Source organism: Salmo salar, chromosome ssa07, assembly GCF_905237065.1.
Source record: "Salmo salar chromosome ssa07, Ssal_v3.1, whole genome shotgun sequence".
In the NCBI taxonomy this organism is placed as follows: Eukaryota; Metazoa; Chordata; class Actinopteri; order Salmoniformes; family Salmonidae; genus Salmo; species Salmo salar.
Window position 1 is genome coordinate 7,411,574 of NC_059448.1, and position 18,029 is coordinate 7,429,602.

At 41.7% G+C, this 18,029-nt stretch overlaps 3 protein-coding genes across 4 annotated transcripts; 2 read left to right on the forward strand and 1 right to left on the reverse strand.

The window, feature by feature from the left end:
- Positions 1-631: 631 nt before the first annotated feature.
- Positions 632-4,106, forward strand: LOC106608531 (zinc finger protein 37). 2 transcript variants are annotated; one of them, XM_045721471.1, is made up of 3 exons: positions 632-1,513; positions 1,673-2,005; positions 2,248-4,106. In XM_045721471.1, the coding sequence occupies exons 1-3, from the start codon at positions 925-927 to the stop codon at positions 2,832-2,834; spliced, it is 1,509 nt and encodes a 502-aa protein (XP_045577427.1). In that variant the 5' UTR covers positions 632-924; the 3' UTR covers positions 2,835-4,106. The 2 variants fall into 2 exon arrangements, with proteins under 2 accessions (XP_045577427.1, XP_014061962.2); XM_014206487.2 differs by having other exon boundaries at positions 639-1,513; positions 1,670-2,005.
- Positions 4,074-7,703, forward strand: LOC106608532 (transforming protein p54/c-ets-1). Its single transcript, XM_014206489.2, has 8 exons — positions 4,074-4,291; positions 4,513-4,632; positions 4,817-5,020; positions 5,135-5,209; positions 5,312-5,512; positions 5,979-6,203; positions 6,460-6,578; positions 6,722-7,703. The coding sequence occupies exons 1-8, from the start codon at positions 4,273-4,275 to the stop codon at positions 6,938-6,940; spliced, it is 1,182 nt and encodes a 393-aa protein (XP_014061964.1). The 5' UTR covers positions 4,074-4,272; the 3' UTR covers positions 6,941-7,703.
- Positions 7,704-13,630: 5,927 nt separating this feature from the next.
- On the reverse strand, positions 13,631-15,197 carry LOC106608529 (bolA-like protein 2). The gene is made up of 3 exons (XM_014206486.2): positions 14,912-15,197; positions 14,196-14,293; positions 13,631-14,074 (listed from the first exon to the last, which is right to left on the reverse strand). The coding sequence occupies exons 1-3, from the start codon at positions 14,972-14,974 to the stop codon at positions 13,975-13,977; spliced, it is 261 nt and encodes an 86-aa protein (XP_014061961.1). The 5' UTR covers positions 14,975-15,197; the 3' UTR covers positions 13,631-13,974.
- Between the last annotated feature and the right edge of the window lie 2,832 nt (positions 15,198-18,029).

Sequence of the window (18,029 nt, forward strand, 5' to 3'; positions counted from 1 at the left end):
TATTTGTGATGTTATACAATAATTATCAAAACATTCAGTGATTAATATTTGTTTGTATTTAAGTGGCATTTTCAACTTCCAAGGTCAAATAAATAACACAAATTAGCGTCAGATATCATGAATAAATACAGGTTATTAAAACGTTTCTTCTATTACACATGGTGGACTTTTACTTTAGAAATCTTCTAAAAATCCGTGACCCGGACGTGACTCGTTAATGTCGTTTGCGTATACAGCCGAGAGGAAGCGGTGAAGTGAGATGGTCGACTCCACCAAAGAAATCTGTCTTGGCGAAAAAGCGTTAAGCAGAGGGCGGAGTTTTTGTATGGGCGGCAATGAGAGAGTGGGCGAATTTGGTCAATACTATTTTGATATGAGGAGCTTATCATTTAATCAAATATAATGTTCATAATGATTAGGTTGCTACGAGTTGTACTGATATAGCCTAAGTGTAATGCACGTAACATTCCGGCAACTTTGTGAGAGAAAGAAAAAAAAATTATATGGGAGTTGTTGTTCACAGGCGTATCTGCCCTCTCATTGGCTAGAATGTTCCCACCTGAACGCGCATCCTCCCGCCTGCTTTTAGCCTTTTGCGGACATGTATTTCCGTCGTTAGAGCGGTCAGTCAACCATCTTGTCAATATAATTGATCCTCTTTGCCTTACAGTCATTGTCTGTTAAGACGTTGGGGAAGAAGAGCGCGATACAAATTTCATAGCGCAAATGTAAAACATTCGCCAATAGACATTTTAGAAGGTTTTCTATAATATATAATGTCCAGCTGATATATCCAGATGCTGGGTAAGCAGAGAAAGATTCAGACGGAGTTACTCTCTTCCTGCTATATTGTAGCCAACCACATTGCAACATAGTAGCCAGTAATATTGTAATCAAGACTAGCAGTAAGGTTATTGTAACAACATGAAACCACAGTCAAAAACTAACACAGGGATCAAAAGGGAGACTTCAATGTCAGCCCAAGCTCGCCCCTCGAAACCCGCAGGAGAGGGTGAGGTATCGCTCTCTTTCCAGGACGAACTGGCGGCGACGATCCACGGTGCGTTCGAAGTGGCTGTGGAAATTGCCGTATTAGAAGTCACTAAACTGGTAGGTCAAGCGCTTGGGGATGTCCGCGATCAGATGCACGAAACCCTACGGGAAAACAAGTCTCTTAAACAACGCTTGCAAACAACCGAGCAAGAGTTGAATGATGCGCGTCAATGTGTGGAAACGACGAGAGGTGTAAGTCCGCAGAGACAGTTGTCGACGAGTCCTCTCCACAACAACTTAGCAAAGACTCAAAAGCAGTCAAAGGACAACGAATTAAATATAAAGTCCTCATATTCATTGGACGAATATGGATACGAAATTGTGGAGGCAGAGATCAGTAGTGAACGACAGAAAGACCATGGATCTTTCAGTGAAATCAGCGAGGATGGTCGAGTCTGTTCCCAAGACCTACATCCAGCTTCAAGAGGACAGTCTATCCCTCATCATGACCTGCTTAAAGGTAGGCCTTTTTATCAAGCCAAATGATATGTCAGACATACAATATTACAGAAATACAGTGTTCGCTTGACTAGCTAGATAACAACAAGAAATACAGTCTAAGCCTGACAAGATTTTAAAAAATATATAATGTTCTGAATGTCTTTTTCATTTTCAGAAGTCAGGGAAGAGACCTCCAGTTTGTGTATGGACCACAAGGCATGTGTAGAAAGCATCAGTCATAGTGGTCTAGAAACAACATTTGGAGATAATGACCCATCACCACTTCACATAGAGGCCCAGAGCCTTGAGATGGAGCAGGTCAGAGTGAAGGAAGAGAACGGTTCTGTGTCTGGTCCCAGCTCTGGTTCCAGTTTTGACTCGGTGGTAAAAGAAGACTTTGGTCCTGATAGTCTGTCTCTGGTTCAGTCCAAGATGTTAGAGGAGTGGAAACCAGACCCTTTGGACTTACAGATCTCTGACTCACTGCTTCCTGGAACCAGCCATAGTTTATGTAAGTACCAGATAATAGCAGAGAGCTTCCAAATGGCCACTGACTATATCATCCACAAGATGCCACTAGACTCCATAAGACTGATCACCGACTGAGTAATACTAACCATTATGTGTCAGTATCTCTCAAAATGATTTTATTAGAATGAGTAACACCTTTGCCTATATGTAGAATGTATGCATATGGAACCTGCGTAATAAAACATGAAATCATTATTTGATGAATTCTCTCTCTCTCCACAGCTCACCCTCATATGGTCAACACAGAGGTTCCACAGCTGACTGCCCCAACAGCCAGTGTCCTTCCAGCCTTCTCCTCCCAGTTCCCCAACAACCTCTTCCAACCAGGGGAGGCAGCAACTCCCATCATCCCTGCTGCCCCACCTCAGATCTATGGAGTCCAGATCAGGACCAACCCTAATCCCACTATCCCTAACCCTAATCCCACTATCCCCCACTCCAGCCACATCTGCAAACTCTGTGGCCAGGGCTTCCACCAGCCCAGTGAGCTCCGTAGACACCACACCCAGGCCCACCCCAAGCGTCAGGTCTTCCCCCCGGGCCAGAGCCCTTACCACTGCAGCGAGTGTGACCGGGATTTCAACCGTCTGGAGAACCTGAAGACTCACCTGAGAATCCACACTGGAGAGAGACCCTATACCTGCTCGGTGTGCTCCATGCGCTTTCGCCACTCGGGCGCGCTCACCAGGCATTTCCGCATACACACTGGGGAGAAGCCATACGTCTGCGGTCAGTGTGGAAAGACATTCCGGAACTGTGGAGGACTCCGGTTCCACCAGCGCTCCCATAGTAGACAGGGACAGTGCTAGTGTAGCGATTTAAAGGGGGGGACAGCTTTGTGGATACAGCAGGGCAAGCTCAGTCACTACCTCCTTTGCCATAATGGTCCACAACCCTTGGCACAGGCTGAAAGTCTTTTTCCAAACCCTCCCAGATTTCAAGATTAAAACATATTAAACTTGGCCAGGCCTTAAAGGGGAAATCTGCAGTCACTACAAATGTTTCTTGATTTATCAATTAAGGATATTTACCCATTGATTCTTGAAGAATATAACTTTTTGATCATAGTTACATTTTCGTACACCTCAAAATTCAAAAATAGAATCTTGTTTTACTCCGATGTTTGTAAACCAAGTTCATGTAAACAAACAGTGAATACCATTGAAACATGGTTAAACTTTTAGCTTTGACATAATGGACCATCAGTCCTTGCATCCATAGCTCTGTGAATCTGAGAGTGGTTACATTTCTCCAGCCCCATCCCTCAGCTCTTAACGAAACAGTGGCGGGGAGTTGGCTTTGTTATTGTGTTAACTGCTGATTGCTGCTCTAACACCAACCAGGTCTGTCATTTTTTTCCTTGTTGTTTTCTACAAATGTCCTATACAACGTGTGACTCATTTTGTGACTAAATTGCTCTCTGTCACGGCTCCCTAACCCCACTTCATGGAAGAACCTCATCGCAGTAAGGCAGCCACAGTGGTCCGGTAATGAGTGTATGGCTCTCCCTGCTGGGCTGGGGAAACACACACACACACACACACACACACACACACACACACAATGATGTTAACTTACTTACGATACACTACCTGATATAATCCCAGTGTTTCTGTTATATGAATGGGGTTGAAGAGACCCCCTGCACAGATATGCACTTACAGCCCCTCACTGGGTGGTCACTTCACCACATGCCCTACTGAAATAGAAAGACCTGATTCGCTGCTGCTGGTGTAAATATTTCCAATTGAATTGCCATGATCTCAGTGGTTCCTGATGATATACTGGTGTATTGCCTTAGTTAAACGCTATCAACTTAAAAACACAAGAGTAGTTCCTTATCTCCATCACAACTACCCTTCTCAGTTGTAATGGCTTCTTTTGTGGCATCGTCTCTAGATAACCTCCCTGTATGTCTTTTTGCAGTATCTTTTCCATGTTGCCTAATTGGGAGTTCTCTTCTCCTATTTGGTAGTGTCCCCAATACCCGCCCCTCCATCACAGCCGATTGACACATATCCGTCACCGCCTGTCTCCTCCCTCCTCGTCCCATTGGTCTTATTAAAACCCTTCTCCTCCCTCCTCGTCCCATTGGTCTTATTAAAACCCTTCTCCTCCCTCCTCGTCCCATTGGTCTTATTAAAACCCTTCTCCTCCCTCCTCGTCCCATTGGTCTTATTAAAACCCGTCTCCTCCCTCCTCTGGATCACTTTCTTCCACCTGATCCCTCGTTCCAAAGACCTAAGGATGGACTGGAGCTCTTACGGTATTTACCTCCATTTTGTCATTCATCATAATCCTATGTTTTATTCTTTTCACTACTTTATCTACAACTTTATACTGTAATTTATGGTGTCATCTTTAGTAGTCTGTTCATTTGTGTGTGCTCACCTTCGCTGATGAGCTCTCAGCTCTGTCTGTTTTTCCTCTTGATCCGTTATGTCTGTGGGATGACTCCGTGATCTGGCTCCTGTATCTCTGGTGTAGAGATAGACCCTCTGGATGTCCCTCCTCTCACCCCCACCAGTAAGGAGGTCCTGAGCCAGGCGATAAAGACCACCTTCGCTGGCTTCGCCCAGGAGAGCAGCCGTATGCACTTCCCACAAGGTACCATGTGGGGTATACATACAATGACATCTGGTATTATATAACTTGTAGTTTTGTTGTATAGCCTACCTGTAATTGCTCTCTCTCTGTTTCAGCCTAACCTGCAGTATGTATGGAAATCAAGATGTAAAGAGCGATACAAATTGTGTTTTGACTAATATTCTATTTCGTCTTTTGTGTCTAGACCCTAAACTGTGGTCAGAGTGGGAGGTGAACCACTGGTTAGACTGGTGCCAGGCTGAGTTCGGCCTCCAAAGCCTGGGCTCGGATTGGAGAGGGCTGCCTGGAAGTGAGCTCTGCACCCTGGACAGAGAGGCCTTCCTGGACCTGAGCTCTGATTACACAGCAGGAGAAATCCTCTGGGAACATCTGGAAACTATGCGCAGAGGTAAAGGGGGGTGTGATGTTGTATCATACCAAAGTATGTATTTATTCATTGAACAATGACATTTAGTAGTAGTGATTCCCATTACATGTGTGTGTATATCTATGTGTGTTTCAGATTGTGAATATGATCATGGTTCCTCTCTAGTCCTTTGCACGTCGAATTCTCTCTGCCAGTCGCAAACGAACCGAGGTATTAAAAACGCATCCCTTCACCTGTCAGCGGTATATTGTTTGTATGTCTCTTATGTCAGTCACATATAATCTATATCAGCTATGCTCTTGTCTTCCTCAGACAGTTACGTGGACCATGTGCAGCTCATGGACAAGCAGAATCACCATGGTCAGTTCTCCCATCTCCCAACAGAACCCCCACAGCTTCTGACCCTTGACCCTGTGACTGTGAGATATCAGGACTACCACCGGGTCAAACAGGAAGGACCGTACAGAAACCACCTGTCCTCTGTCCCTCTGCTCCGAGACCTTGACAGGACAGGTAGGAAACCATGGAGATCTTGGTAGGAAACCATGGAGATCTTGGTAGGAAACCATGGAGATCTTGGTAGGAAACCATGGAGATCTTGGTAGGAAACCATGGAGATCTTGGTAGGAAACCATGGAGATCTTGGTAGGAAACCATGGAGATCTTGGTAGGAAACCATGGAGATCTTGGTAGGAAACCATGGAGACCTTGGTAGGAAACCATATAGATATGCTTTGTGTTCTTTATACCACCTTATGTGTTCTATTTAATTATGTGAAGAAAAACTTCTCCTTAGTATTGGATTAATATTTGCTTGAAGGGTAAAAGGTTAACATTCAGAATGTATTTGTAATTGATAAGCCTTTGGAAATGTATTATTGCTTTAGAGCAGGGCTTTGGAGGTGTCTCTCCTTCTGTTAGGAAACTATTCCATGAATCTCTCTATCATCAACCAATTTTCTCAATCTCTTAACTTCAGATTGTGATTCTGAGTTTGGGACCCTGCATTATGAGGACACGGACATCACCGCTTCGCTGTCCTTGACTAGGCCAATGCAGGATTTAGACAAGGGTGTGGAAGAGTCCATCTCTGAGGACCCCTTCAATTTGCCAACCCCACACAGGAGCTTCAAAGAGTTTATAGGGGACAAGACTGATCTGGGGAGAGCTGTGGTTCCGGCAGGCATTCTCTCTGCTTATACTGGTGAGTGATGTTCTTTATGAAGAAAGTGACCACTCTCTTTGATTACCTGTTGATCTACAATCTAGGTTCTGCTTTAGCCAACTCCTTAGTCTGAATCTTGATCTCCTTAGTCTGAATCTTGATCTCCTTAGTCTGGGCGGCGCACAATTGGCCCAGCGTCGTTAGGGTTTGGTCGGGGTAGGCCGTCATTGTAAATAAGAATTTGTTCTTAACTGACTTGCCTAACAGTTTAATCCCTCCCTATATGTCTCGACAGGTAGCGGTCCCATTCAGCTGTGGCAGTTTCTATTGGAGCTCCTCATTGACCGCAGCTGTCAATCATTCATCATTTGGACAGGGGATGGATGGGATTTTAAACTGACAGATCCTGATGAGGCAAGAGGGGTAGCCTGTTATATGAAAACATGTTATTACAGTGTTCTTATTCTGAAGTAAGGTCAATTAGCCAACTTTAGATAGGCCTATGTACTGTATAATATGTTGATTGATAATACTAGTTTAATGGTTTGTTATCCCAGGTGGCCCAGCTATGGGGCCGGAGGAAGAACAAACCTAAGATGAACTACGAGAAGCTGAGTCGAGGCCTGCGCTACTACTACGACAAGAACATCATCCACAAGAACGCTGGCAAGCGCTATGTCTACCGCTTCGTCTGTGACCTGCAAGGCCTGCTGGGATACGAACCCTGGGAACTGCACGCCATGTTGGATATCACGGCCAAAGACGGACATGAGTGAAAGCGAGGAATTGGGCGTTTCCTTTATTCCTCGACCACTTCTAAAAACGCATTGGAGGAGAAGGTCCGAGGGGAATGGAAGGAACCTCAGATATTCTCCTTCAGTGAGTTTTGAGAAGGCGGTTGAAGAATCAAGTAAAGACTTTTGAGATTCACCCTATGGTGCAGACGGCGACGGGTCAAGAGACAGAGACTGTGTTTACAAAAACTCAACCTCCTTATCATTTGGCCATATGGCAATCATTTCTTTGATCATGGTCAACTGAATCATGATTGGGGGTAAGCTGTGGGGCTTGTATGTTTGTATGTGGTATGTATATATTCAATATAATTATTGAAGATGTGAGAAGAGAAACATTTTTGTTTATATAGTGCCTTCAGGAAGTATTCGTCCCCTTGACTTTTTCCACGTTTTGTTGGGTTACAAGGTGGGTTAAACACATTTTGGTCAATGATCTACACTAAGTTACTCTGTATTGTCAAAGTAGAAGAAATATTCTAACATTTGTACAAAACAAATATGAAAAATAAAACCCATATCTTGATTACTTAAGTATACAACCCCTTAAGTCAATACATGTTAGAATCACCTTTGGCAGTGATTACAGCTGTGAGTCTGGGTAAGTCTCTAACAGCTTTGCGCATCTGGATGTACAATATTTGCACATTATTCTTTTAAAAATTCTTCAAGCTCTGTCAAGTTGGTTGTTGATCATTGCTAGACAGCCGATTTCAAGTCTTGCCATAGATTTTCAAGACAATTTAAGTCAAAACTGTAACTAGGCCACTCAACAACATTCAATGTCATCTTGGTAAGCAACTCCAGTGTATATTTAGCCTTGTTTTAGGTTATTGTCCTGCTGAAAGTTGAATTGGTCTCCCAGTGTCTGTTGGAAAGCAGACTGAACCAGGTTTACCTCTAGGATTTTGCCTGTGCTTAACTCTATTCCATTTATTTTTATCCTAAAAAAAACCTTGCTGATGACAAGCATACCGATAAGATGATGCAGCCACCATCATGCTTGAAAATATGAAGAGTGGTACTCAGTGATGTGTTGGATTTGTTCCAAACATAACGCTTTGTATTCAGGACATAAAGTTAACTTATTTGCCACATTTTTTTGCAATTTTACTTAAGTGCCTTGTTGCAAACAGGATGCATGTTTTGGAATACTTTTATTCTGTACAGGCTTCTGTTTTTTCACTCTGTCATTTAGGTTAGTATTGTGGAGTAACTACAATGTTGTTGATCCACCCTCACTTTTCTCCTGTCACAGCCATTAAACTCTGTAACAGTTTTAAAGTCACCATTGGCTTCATGGTGAAATCCCTGAGTGGTTTCCTTACTCTCCAGCAACTGAGTTAGGAAGGACGCCTGTATCTTTGTAGTGACTGGGTGTAATTGAAACACCATCCACAGTGTAATTAATAGCTTCACTATGCTCAAAGGGATATTCAATGACTGCTTTTTTACTTGTACCCATCTACCAATAGGTGCCCTTTGCTAGTCTTTGGGGCTCAATCTGTGTTTGAAATTCACTGCTCGACTGAGGGACCTTACAGATAATTGTATGTGTGGGGTCATGTAAAACACTTATTGCACACAGTAAGTTCATGCAATTTATTATGTGACTTAAGTAGATTTTTACTCCTGAACTAATTAACGCTTGTCATAACAAAGGGGTTGACATTTCAGCTTTTCATTTTTTTGTATTAATTTGTAAAAATGTATAAAAAACATCGTTCCACTTTGACATTACGTGTTATTGTGTGTAGACCAGTTACAAAAAAAATCCTAATTGAATCCATTTTAAGTTCAGGCTCTAACATAAAATGTGTAGAAAGTCAAGGGGAGTGAAACTTTCTGAAGGCGCTGTATATCTCAGAGATGTCTTTTATCAACCATCTTTATCAACATGGATCTTATTGGTTAACAGTTGTCAGTTTTACAGGTTTTAGCAAATAAAAAGTGGTTAAAAATCATATGACCTGTCTGTTTATAAAATAATCTATGCTGTGTTTTGAGACATGATTGAGGGGGGGGTTGACACAGACACAAGTCGCACTAATGGAACCTAAATTAGAGGCGCACTCTTGCCAACCAAATCAAGTCAAGGGTAGCAGGTGTGTGTGTGTGTGTGTGTGTGTGTGTGTGTGTGTGTGTGTGTGTGTGTGTGTGTGTGTGTGTGTGTGTGTGTGTGTGTAATAGCTGGACCCTGTGGAGAAATGACTCAAGCAGTGCTAATAACACTGGCCCTCTCTCTGTTTTATTTTCATCTCTAATGCTCCACCTCCTTATTGATTGGCTGCCTGAGCCCACTAACAGCTGGAGTACTTATTTCCAGTTCTTTTGGCCAAATAGTTTCTGCTTATTTTAGCCTACTTAATTTTCTGTCAGGAACTGAATTGCAGATATTAGACCTGGGTGACAGTGTGAGTGGACTCTTCTCCTATTGGTGTAAATCCAACACGTCAAAGCAAACAGAGTTACTGAAGTTTAGTTCTACTTATTGTTATGATGATGCGCCCCTAAAGCCTGACTTACTCAAAACAAACCAAGCCCAGTGCAGCTAACCACTTGTGTTACATACCGTATAACCAAATGGGAAACAAGGCTTTTCAAGTCATCTTGTCCACCTTCCACAATGAGTATCATGAGCAGGGTTGGCTTTTGTAAAAGATTAATGGTTAACTCTAATCCGTTAAATTACCAGCTAAAATATTGTAATCAGACTACAGATACTTTTGAAAAACGAGATGATTACTTCGAGGATTATTTTTAAATTCAGAAAGGATGTTTGGGATTTTTTTTAATCTTTGACCCTTCTCTGTTTTCTCAATATTCAAAGAAGCATTGAAAAAAGGCGCAAATGTAAATTTGTTCCACCTGAGGGAGTTTGACCACAAATCAGAGACCACTATGATGACACACCAAATGTGTTTGATGGATCGCGGGAAAAGAGCAGGAATAGGCTTTTGTAGGCTACAGTCCAAGATATTTCTTCCAATGGTGCGACTGCTGTCGGCATCCAAAGATTATCCAACTTGAATAAACGCTTGGAGGTAAGGAGGACAGCAGTGGTGTAGTCTACGGCGATATGGATATCACTTATTATTGATATCTACAAAGCGCATTGATGTGAATCATACTGCTTCCCTCTCATTTAGCTATTTGCGCCTTACGGATTGTGGTTGTTGTGGATGGCTGTTCTCAAATCTAAATGTATTTGAACCCAATAATGATTGAATTCAAGAAGTTTAAGTTGCCTATCAAATCATTGTTTTTGAAGCCAGTGGACAGCCAGTGAAAATGCGCTCTTGCAACAGCTGCACAGTGCGGATCCCAGCCTATGGAGTACAAGTGGGGCTTTTATTGCTCAATCTAATTCATGCTGATAAATAGAGAAAATCCATAGGCCTAATGGACACATGCTCAAACTAACACACATTTGATAGACTTAAAGGGTAATTCTGTAGTTGCTACATACATTTTTGGACTTCTAAATGATATACTGTATATTAATGTAAAGATATAATTTAATCATATTCTTATATGCAGTAGAAAGCAATGGTTTAGAGGAAACCTACATAACCAACCCATAAAGTAACATGTAACATCCATATATGACCAGCTATGTAAACTTTAACATAGATTTATCCAGCAATAGATGTCGTTCAATTGGTAACATACATTTTTGTCTTCTTCTAATGCCTCTTAATAAGGGGAAAGAAATCTAAAAAGTAACTGTATGTAATCAGATTACATTACTGAGTTTAGGTCATCCAAAAGTTACATTACTGATTACAATTTCGAGACAGGTAACTGTAACGGATTACATTTAGGAAGTAACCTACCCAACCCTGATCATGAACATCGTATTCCATTTTGGGCCACTAAGTGTAGGGGCTTAAAACATCTCAACCCCCTCAGAAGAAGAGAGTGGTAGTCATTGAAATGGATACAATGTGAGCACCATTTCCCTCCTGTCTCCTCCATCTCTCCTTCTCCCATGCTGTTCCTTCCGTTTACCGCATGGGAGCCAGGGCGTGATGAGAAAAGTGGTGGAAGTAATCCTCACATCCTCAGAGACGGGGTCATATCTTTGTCTCCGACTGGTTTTGCTTTCTCCCACTCTGCTCTCAGTCAATGACTGTGCAGTTGAGTCACAATGCAAAGCAGGACGGCAGAATAAAGCTGTTCATTTAATCACAAGTAAAAAATGTCACATTGCACATTTGGGAAACACCGTGGCTGCATTTACGCACTGAGACAAATTCTGATCTGTTTTCCACTTATTGGCAAAAGATCTGATCTGATTGGTCAAAAGAGTAATAATTAGGCAAAATATCATAATTTGTCTGCATGTGTAAACGTAGCCAAGGGGCCTATAATTACTATGATTGAACCAAGATACCCAGGGCGTGACTAATCTCACACAGTCAGGGCAAACCTCAACTGAGTTATGTTACAAACCTCAGCCAGTTAGACATCCTTTCTCCTTTACAGACCCCAGATAGAGTATATACTTCAGATGTTTACCCAATGGGCATTCCTCACCCTTCCTCAAACAGACCAGAACAGGCAGCCCAGAACAGGCAGCCCAGAACAGGGTCGGTCATTGTCCCACAGGTCAGCAGGGTGGCTACCAGCCCACAGGACCTGGTACTGGCCTCTGAGATTAACCAGGGGAAAAGCACAAGTAGTGAGATCTGGGCACTGGGGGCGAAGTGGCTGGGCTGGCCAGCAGACGCCTAACAATGTGGGAGCAGGCTGGGCGCTAGAACAGGGGCGAGATGTTTACAAATAATTACATAGTAATTTATTAATATATTGTGGCAAATTCATGGGGTAGCCCCAACTGGGACTCAAACCCAGGTCAAATGACTGTCAAGCCAATGCCTTAACCGTTACGCCAAGAGGTCTGAACCCGTTGAATAGGTCACTAGGTGTTGTGTTAAGGTTGCTACAAGTACACCAGTGGCCTAATGGATAAGGCACTGGCCTTCTAAGCCAGGGATTGAGGGTTCGAGTCCCATCTGGGGTGAATGAAGGCAGTTTGGGAAAGAAGAAGAGAGTTCATGTAACAAAGATGTTGATGCGCTGAAGCTATTGTGTTTTTTGCCTTCCCTGTGGCTCAGTTGGTAGAGCATGGTGTTTGCAACGCCAGCATGGTGTGTGCAACGCCAGGGTTGAGGGTTCGATTCCCACAGGGGGCCAGTACAAAAAAAAATGCATGAAATGAAATGTATGCATTCACTACTGTAAGTCGCTCTGGATAAGAGCGTCTGCTAAATGACTAAAATGTAATTGTCTACAATATACACTATTCAGTACATCCACTTGATGAGCAAACACCCACTGATAATGCAATGCCTCATGCTTAATATGAGGTGGTTACAGCGTTGGGCCAGTAACCAAAAGGTTGCTGGATTGAATCCCCGAGCTGACAAGGTACAAATCTGCCCCTGAACAAGGCAGTTAACCCACTGTTCCCCGGTAGGCCGTCATTGTAAATAAGAATTTGTTCTTAACTGTCTTTCCTAGTTCAATTTTTTTAAATGATCATTAATAACGGGTCTGCCGTGTGAGCATTTTGAAATGCAAACTGCAATCCTTTCCAGTTGGTTACGTTTATGGTCAGATACACATTTTGAATACAGACCTTAAAAAGTCATAGCACTGCCTAGACCAGTGTTACCCCAAATCCGGTCCTCCAGTTCTCCCAACAGCACACGTTGTCGTTGTAGCGAACACCTGATTCCACTTGCCATGGGCTTGATGATTAGCTGACAAGTAGAATCAGGTTTGCTTGTCTGGGACCATAACAACAATATGTGCTATTGGGGATACTGGAGGAACAGTTGGCTGACACTATTTCAATTGGGGGGGGACACGACCTGGTAAAATGTATTATATTCCCTTTTGGCGAGTCTGACTAATGTTCCAGATCAGAGCAGAACTATTGGTAGTTAATTCGGTGTGAAAAATCAATTGCTGCTCACTCGCTACACATGAAGAGCCAGTGCACTTACACTCTCTGTTCTAGTGCTTTGTGCAATAGAGGAGTCATATTATTAATATTCAGAGCTGTGCCATTCCATTTTATTCAGTTACAGTTGATCTCACACTTCTTGGAAAGCATTTTCATTTGGGCTTTCCAGTCTGAAAAGCTATTTCCTTGAGTCTAGTCATTGTTACAATTTGATTTTTGACATGCTCACCTTCTTGTATTTTTCCAGGAAGATCTTGAATTTATTTCACCTTTATTTAACTAGGCAAGTCAGTTAAGAACAAATTCTTATTTTCAATGACGGCCTAGGAACAGTGGGTTAACTGCCTTGTTCAGGGGCAGAACAACAGATTTTTACCTTGTCAGCTCGGGGATTTGATCTTGCAACCTTTACGGTTACTAGTCCAACTCTCTAACCACTAGGCTACCTGCCACCCCAGGCAGAATGATTTGGTCAACCCTGGTATCCAGAGAAGTAGGCTTAGTGTTAGTCATTATTTACCACCTAGTCTGATTACAACCCTTGACATTTCATGTGACAGTTTCTGTCTGCTCCATGCTATGCATTGTCCCATTCATAATGACGACTTGGTGTAGCCTGTAATGTTGGTAGTCACGTACCTCCACAACCAAAACTGAAAAGTTCATTCTTTTGTGCACTCATTCAACCAATAAGGAAGTCTGACCAGGATTGTTTTATTGTCATCATGTTTACTATTTCTTTTCAGTTTGTATCATTGACTTCAATTAAATATGTCAGGTGTGTAGGTCAAACTGTTGTGAGCATATGTTTCTTATTTACAAATAATAGGGGGGTGAAGTAACAGAATGTCAAAGTGTGGCTTAGTTGGTAGAGCATGGTGTTTGCAATGCCAGGGTTGTGGGGTCAATTCCCACAAGGGACCAGTATGGGGGGAAAAAGTTACAAAATAAAAAAACAATATATGAAATGTATGCATTCACTACTGTAAGTTGCTCTGGATAAGAGCATCGGCTAAATGACTAAAATGTAAAAATGTGTTCATCACTGTGCTTTCTGTTTCTCCCACTGTTCTGGAGTCAGTGTCTTCTGTTCAAATGCGTGGATCTCTTTCAGCTCATCAGCCAAGCAGGTGTTCACCATCCTGACGAACCAAAAATCAGAAACGAGAGTATGTCAACAACGGTCTACTTCTTACCCATTCAAAGTTGGGTCATAACCCATATCAGCTCTACCTGCCCACTGTGATCTTCACTTTAGCCTACCTGTGTCTCGCCAGCAGTGGTTTCCCCTCAAACTGGGGCGACACTACTAGAACTTTGAAGCTGGCAGCGCATCGGTTAGAGGATGTGTCTTCAACCTCCTGTCAAAAGAAAGCCGGTAGAACAGGTCATTGGTGAGGTCATACATCAGCCCAGGAGTGGCCAAAACCACTGGGGGGTGCATGTTTTTGCTCCAGTCCTGCAGTGACACACGATTCAACTGCATTCTAGTGCTTGTCTTATTTTTTTCTTCTTCCCTCATATTTCCAGTTTTTCTTCCTCTCTATATTATTACCTGTATTGTGCATTGTTGGGAAAGAGCTCGCCAGTTAAGCATTTCACTGTACTGTTTTACACCTGCTGTATCCTGTGTATGTGACAATAAAACTTGAATTAAGATTCTGATTGTAAATGTATCGACTGGACTCCTAGTGCCCCGCTGGTGTTTCACCACTAGGTGTCGCTAATACACTACACTGATCATGAGCAATTGATTAGTAGACTCATGCTACTGCTAGGGATGGATAAAAAGTGTGACACCAATCAGGCCCTCAATGATTGGTGTTGCCCACCCCTGAGAGTGTGCAAAAGCATGAACACCCAGTAGCAGTGTAAATGTTAAATACAAAATGGCCAAAATAGATGTGGCTAACGTAGCCCACTAACGTTATGAGGTGTAGCATACGTGTGCGCATTCATTGGAGAAACATGATACATACCACATGTATCGCTCCGATCTCCTTGATTAGTTTGTCACGAATGTGATCTGTTGTTACATCCATACTTTTGGAAACAAGGCACTCACTGTTGTCCCTTTATGATCCAAAACGTTACGGTGGGTTATTTTGTTCCACGGATAACGAAAGCGGGTCTACTACTGGTGAATGTATTGAGAGGCGGGATTAGATACTCAGGAAATATAAATGTATCCAATCACAACTATTGAATCATAATTTATAACCAACCAGAAGCTTGCTTTATATTATATTATACTGGATTAAAATTTTTACACCAATGACCACTAGAATTTGCCAATTTCAGAGTTAACATCAAATGCGATATGTGGGGATGGTTCTTCTGTTGCATTTTTTGCCTGAACAAAATATGATATTAAAAAATGTGTTTCCCCTCACATGACCCACATGACCTAGATACACAATTGGGCGATTGATATTTTTCGTAAATGCACATTTTGAAATGTTAAAATGTTATTTGTGCTTTTAAATATGTATTAGGAACTAATAAAACGTTAAGTTTACAACATATTTTTCTCATGTAGAGTTTCCATCACTTCCTAATTCTTCAGACGAAGGCCCGCCCCCATTCATTTACAACGGAAGCACGCGGAACAATGCGCAAGGGATTGTGGGAAGGTGAGCGGCTCGGGGAGCTGTACATTATGCAAATTACACGCGGTCATCGGTGAGGAGCAGATGTTTGCTTGAAAATCTTCAGTTCATGAAACATAGTTCCGCCTGTCATTAGTTCCGGGCTGCACAGCCCCCCCAAAATGGAGGAAAGTAAATCGCCACTTTCTGGTTTTTAATTCTATATGATTTTGCATTGCTAGAATACAGAGACAAAATCATAAGGTCAAAGGCATGGACGAGGTTTGCAGAGATTGTTGGTGTTGATGGTGGGTGAAGATAAATTTGCACCACAATGTTTGCATTTCGCTACCCTGGCAATAACACCTACTAACCATGTGTATGTGACCCAATACAATTTGATTTGCTGCTAGCTAGCTATGAACATCAAGCAACCTAAACCTCAAAACTGTTCAAAGCCACCATTTATGAATGTGTTGAGTTAACTAAATTGTGAAATTTGCCCACCAGAGGATATAAATCACCAGTAACATGCATTATAATATTGTAAATGATACAGTAAGTATGCATTTCTCATGTAATATGCTATCAATTGGATAATGGTATTTTAACGTTATGATTCTCATATTATAGTATATGTCTCTTTCATTATAAATGGTGTCATGGCATTGATGATTAGCTCACTTCCTGTGAAATACATAGGTCTACATACACATGGATGGGTACTTTGGGCAAAGGAAATTGTGGTTTTGACTTGCAAACATTGTCGTGCAAATCTGTGATGAATGAATCTGTCTTTACCCACCATCAACACCAATATCTCTGCGATCCTCAATGCCATTGACCTTCTGATTTTCTCTGTATTCTAAAATCATTCTCGGCAAATACGCGATGGCACATTATTTACATTTTTAATTAGCCTACACATTGCCACATCCTTATTTTCATGTAGAGTACAAGGGTTGGATTTGAACCAAACAATTTCATGTCAGAAAAATAATGTAGAAAATCTGGTTTATGATTAACAGAGAGGGAGAGAACGCGAGAGACCCAACTTGGCGGAAAATCTGTATCCCTCCAGCAGGTGGCGTTGTTTCACCCACCAAGCATGGAGTTTTTCTATGTGGGTCAATGAGAGTGTCGAATTTGGTCGACAAAAAAAATGAATGGCCTGTTTGCTACTTGAGGTTTATTTGATCGAATGGAAGTTTCTTAATGCTTAAGTTGTTACGAGTGTACGTAGGACACGTGACATCCCGGCAACTGTGAAAAAAATACTTTGTATCGCGTTGTCTCGAAATGGCTATGCATATTCATGTCACTTGTATTTGTATTTACTCTTCCTAGGGTCCGGCAGAATTAAGGCAGTTATACAATTTTAAAAACATTACAATACATTCATTACAGAATCCACAACACACTAATTGTGTGCCCTCAGGCCCATACTCCACTACCACATATCTACAACACAAAATCCATGTGTATAGTACCTATGTTATCATGTGTGTGTATGCATGTGTCTGTGCCTATGTTTGCAGTGGTGTGTAAAGTACTTAAGTAGTAGTTGTTTTTTTAAGTAGTTTTTTGGACTGTTCTTTAATATTTATATTTTTGACTACTTTTACTTCACAACATTCCTAAATAAAATGGATGTACTTTTTACTCCATACATTTTCCCCAACACCCAAAAGTACTAGTTATATTTTGAATGCTTAGCAGGACAGGAAAAATGTCCAATTCACACACTTATCAAGAGAACATCCCTGGTCATCCCTACTGCCTCTGATCTGGTGGACTCACTAAACATAAATGCTTCCTTTTCTAAATTGTGTTGGAGTTGCCCCAGGCTGTCAAAAAAAGTACTAAAAAAGGAAATTGTGCCGTCTGGTTTTTGATGTGTAGTATAAGGAATTTGACATGTAGTATTTACTTTTACTCAAGTATGACAATTGAGTACTTTTTACACCACTGTACTTAAGTACATTTTTACTACTCAAGCAGTATTTTACTGGGTTACTTTCACTTGAGTTATCTTTACTTTTACTCAAGTATGACAATTTAATACTTTTCCACCTCTGTATGTTTGTGTTACTAGTTAATTTATATATATATATATATATATATATATAAATAATTTAACCTTTATTTAACTAGACAAGTCAGTTAAGAACAAATTCTTATTTACAATGATGGCCTACCCTGGGCCAAAACCGGATGACGCTGGGCCAATTGTGTGCTGCCCTATGGGACTCACAATCACATCCGGATGTGATGCAGCCAGGATTCGAACCAGGGACTGCAGTGACACCTCTTGCACTGAGATGCAGTGTCTTAGACTGAGATGCAGTGCCGAGTTGGGTCTCTCTTACTAATGAGGCTAGTAGCAAAGATTTTTCTAACTAACCAAAGATAGACCACAACCTGTTCTTTCCATTGGGAATAAATTATTCATGGTGGGCAGCAGGGAAGCAACTTTGGTTTTAGAAGTGGGTGAGACATAATATATATA